We start from the raw sequence: 2,887 nt of genomic DNA on the forward strand, positions 1-2,887 counted from the left end.
GATATCCACGCACTCTATATCGCAGTTTCTTGTTTCCGTTTCTGTCCCACACCTTCGCCCCATCCATGTCTCACCTTTATGTTCCTAGTGCCTTGGATAGGATACGAGGCACGTTACATTCCCACTGGTTGACTAAACACACTTCTGCTGCTGAAAAGCAGGGGCTTGGCCCAGAGGATGGCCGAAAAGTTTTTTTCTTCAGGACTGAGTGTTCTGTCAGCTCATCTCCATAGCACCTTCCAGAAATAATTCTCCCTCAGTTAAAGGCTTATCAAGAGCCTTTAACTACAAGCAGTTCAACCCCATTTGATGACACTCAGTGAAGAACATCCATTTCAAAAAGATTTATTTATGATTCTTTTATTAACACACACAGGAGGGGCTTTGGTCATGTGAACAAAAAATTTATTTTTTAAAAAAGGCTTTTTAGGTCTTTGTTTTTCAAGGCAAATTAATACTTACTATATGTTTGACTTTGACCTCCAATCTGACAGCTCTACTACCCTGATGAACTGGAACAGACTTTCCAGGCCCTGATAATGTCTTTTCCTTTCTCTGGCCTCTTAAAACTCTTTGTAGACTGTCTCTTCGATGCCATTCTCTGATGCCCCTGTAATGTGTGAGGGTATTACAGCAGTTCCTAATCAAACTGCCTTGTCATAAAAGGTCAGCTATGTTGTCTAAATCAACTCACCTGACAGGTTACACAATATATATCAGACAATGTGCCACAAAACATAGCTCTCCTCTTTCATCTCACAGAGGAACTAAAGTTCCAAAATATATACAAAACCACCTTCCATCTCCAACTGTCTTCTCGTTCTTCCCAGCTTTATGCAAAGCAGTCTCATTAATACATTCTTCACCAGGCTCAACCAGGCAGCGTAGTGTCTTCCACTGCACCTCTAAAGTTGGAAGATTCTGATCCCAAGTCTTGACGTGTTCCAAAAAACGATCAGGTCACAAAGGTAACAGCAAAATACAAGGCCATGCCCAACATTTCAAAAGCACAGCGAAGTAACAAGAATAAATGTGACCACAAAAACAACTTAATTAAGCCCCATTTCTCTTATGAAAGTATTTCTTCGACAAAAGTTGTATTTCCAGAACCAAACACATTTGATGATCTAAATCTATATAGAGGTCATCAATCACTGACCATAAGGGAGACTGTTACATGGGGGTAAAAAACATACAAAAACAAAACAGAAAATGACAAGCTGTTTCAGTTTCCTCAAGGTGTCAGTTCATCCTTACCAGTTGACTACAGTCCTCAGCTGTGAACCTAAAGCACAATTGGGAGAAATTTACCATGAAGACATTGACTCTCAAAGTTCCATATCTTGATGTTAAAAATAAATGTGAACCACCCAGAAGAATGCCACTTCTTTGAGACACGGTCCTCTGACATACCTGTCTCATAGAACCGTCTGGAAATTTCAGGTAATGGCCTCTGGCTTTACTCTTTCTTTCCCTGCGTTCTCAGCCTGCGTTCCATTGTGCTCCACAGCCTACGTCTTCTGTGGCTTTCCCCAAACTCCCTTAGTGCCTAGACAAGTCTACTTCTGGCGACTGCCCTATTAGAAATGACTTACGTTTCACAGAAACAAACCCGAAGTTACTTTTATTTTTCTCCAATTACCAGTGTGGGAGGGAGAGGCCACAAAAAAACGGTATACTAACACTTAACAAAACCAGCACGCATTCTTTCCTCTTGACCCCAACTTTGTTCCCAATGCTCAATTTTTGATGCAATAAAATGGGGGATGCAAGCCTAGAACATAACTTTTTACAGGGCGCGGTTTAACCATGCTTAGGGCGACTACTGAGTTCCATCCAAGCTCCCGCTAGTTTCCGACCTTACCGCCGATCTCCTCCTTCAAGAAGACTCGCTTCTCTCTATTCGCCAGACGAGCTCGACCAGCATCTCTGCCATCTTCGCAATCTCCTTGGCTTTCTCCTCAGCCTTCTCGCACAACTCCGACACTCTCTCGTCGGCTTCGCCACTTGGGTGCTGCACGTGATTGAGGGCGCTCTCCTCCGAGGCCTCCACCTGCGTTTTGATCTGGATAAGCATATTGTCCATCTCCCACAGCTTGCTCCTGGTCCGCAGGTACGCCCGCCCGTGCTCGCGTATAAGAGACGCGATGTCCTCGCGCATCTCGTTGATGACCGGGAGCAGGAACTGCTCGAAATCCTCCTCCGGCTCCAGCACCTCTACTTCCTCAGGCGCTTCCACCTCGTCTATGTCCAGGGGCCGCATCTCCTCCTGCCGCTTCTTCAGTACCGCAGGAGGGGCGTTCTTCTTACCGGAACCCCCCAGGGACTGGAGATCAGCAGTTATTGCTGGAGGCTGAGCGACCCACACGTTTTGTCAATAGTACTCCCGAATTATCTTTAATTTTTTTTCTTCCTTTTAATTGTAAGCCTTTAGCTTTAGAACTCCGTGGGAAGAATCACCGTGGAGGGACACAGCAAAGCGACCTACGAAATGGAGTCGCAGCCGTCAACTCGCCCTCGGCCTTTTTGCGGCCCTTTCACGACAGAGCCGGGCCCCCTTTACGGTCACGCCTTCGGCAAGCCCCAGTAGCGGGCGCGCGCACGTAAAGGGGTCTCGGGCGCGCGCATGGCCATTCCAGTCAGCTTCCCGGCGCCCCGCCTCGCCCTCTTCTCTAATTTAGATTGGTGGCGGCAGGTTTGTTCGTGTCTTCCTCTAAAGCTTCCCTTCAGAGGGGTTTTACTTTTATTATTATTTTTTAAAGTAAAAATGACCCTCCCTTCCCCATATTTGAATAAGACTGGCTGGCGTTTACAGCGCTTACTATCTAAGCATGCAGAAGCTTGGATTAATTTTTTTTTTGAAACGGAGTCTCGCTCTGTCGCCCAG

The 2,887-nt window shown here is 46.1% G+C and overlaps 1 protein-coding gene across 1 annotated transcript; it reads right to left on the bottom strand.

The window, feature by feature from the left end:
• Positions 1–348: 348 nt before the first annotated feature.
• Positions 349–2,571, bottom strand: MRFAP1L1 (Morf4 family associated protein 1 like 1). Its single transcript, XM_010370038.1, has 2 exons — positions 1,865–2,571; positions 349–1,285 (listed from the first exon to the last, which is right to left on the bottom strand). The coding sequence occupies exon 1, from the start codon at positions 2,261–2,263 to the stop codon at positions 1,880–1,882; it is 384 nt and encodes a 127-aa protein (XP_010368340.1). The 5' UTR covers positions 2,264–2,571; the 3' UTR covers positions 349–1,285; positions 1,865–1,879.
• Positions 2,572–2,887: the final 316 nt, after the last annotated feature.

The sequence above is a fragment of the Rhinopithecus roxellana genome, chromosome 2, assembly GCF_007565055.1.
Source record: "Rhinopithecus roxellana isolate Shanxi Qingling chromosome 2, ASM756505v1, whole genome shotgun sequence".
Taxonomy (NCBI): Eukaryota; Metazoa; Chordata; class Mammalia; order Primates; family Cercopithecidae; genus Rhinopithecus; species Rhinopithecus roxellana.

Excerpts from the sequence above, each read along its gene's own strand:
- MRFAP1L1 (XM_010370038.1), bottom strand. The coding sequence starts at position 2,263 with ATGCGGCCCCTGGACATAGACGAGGTGGAAGCGCCTGAGGAAGTAGAG.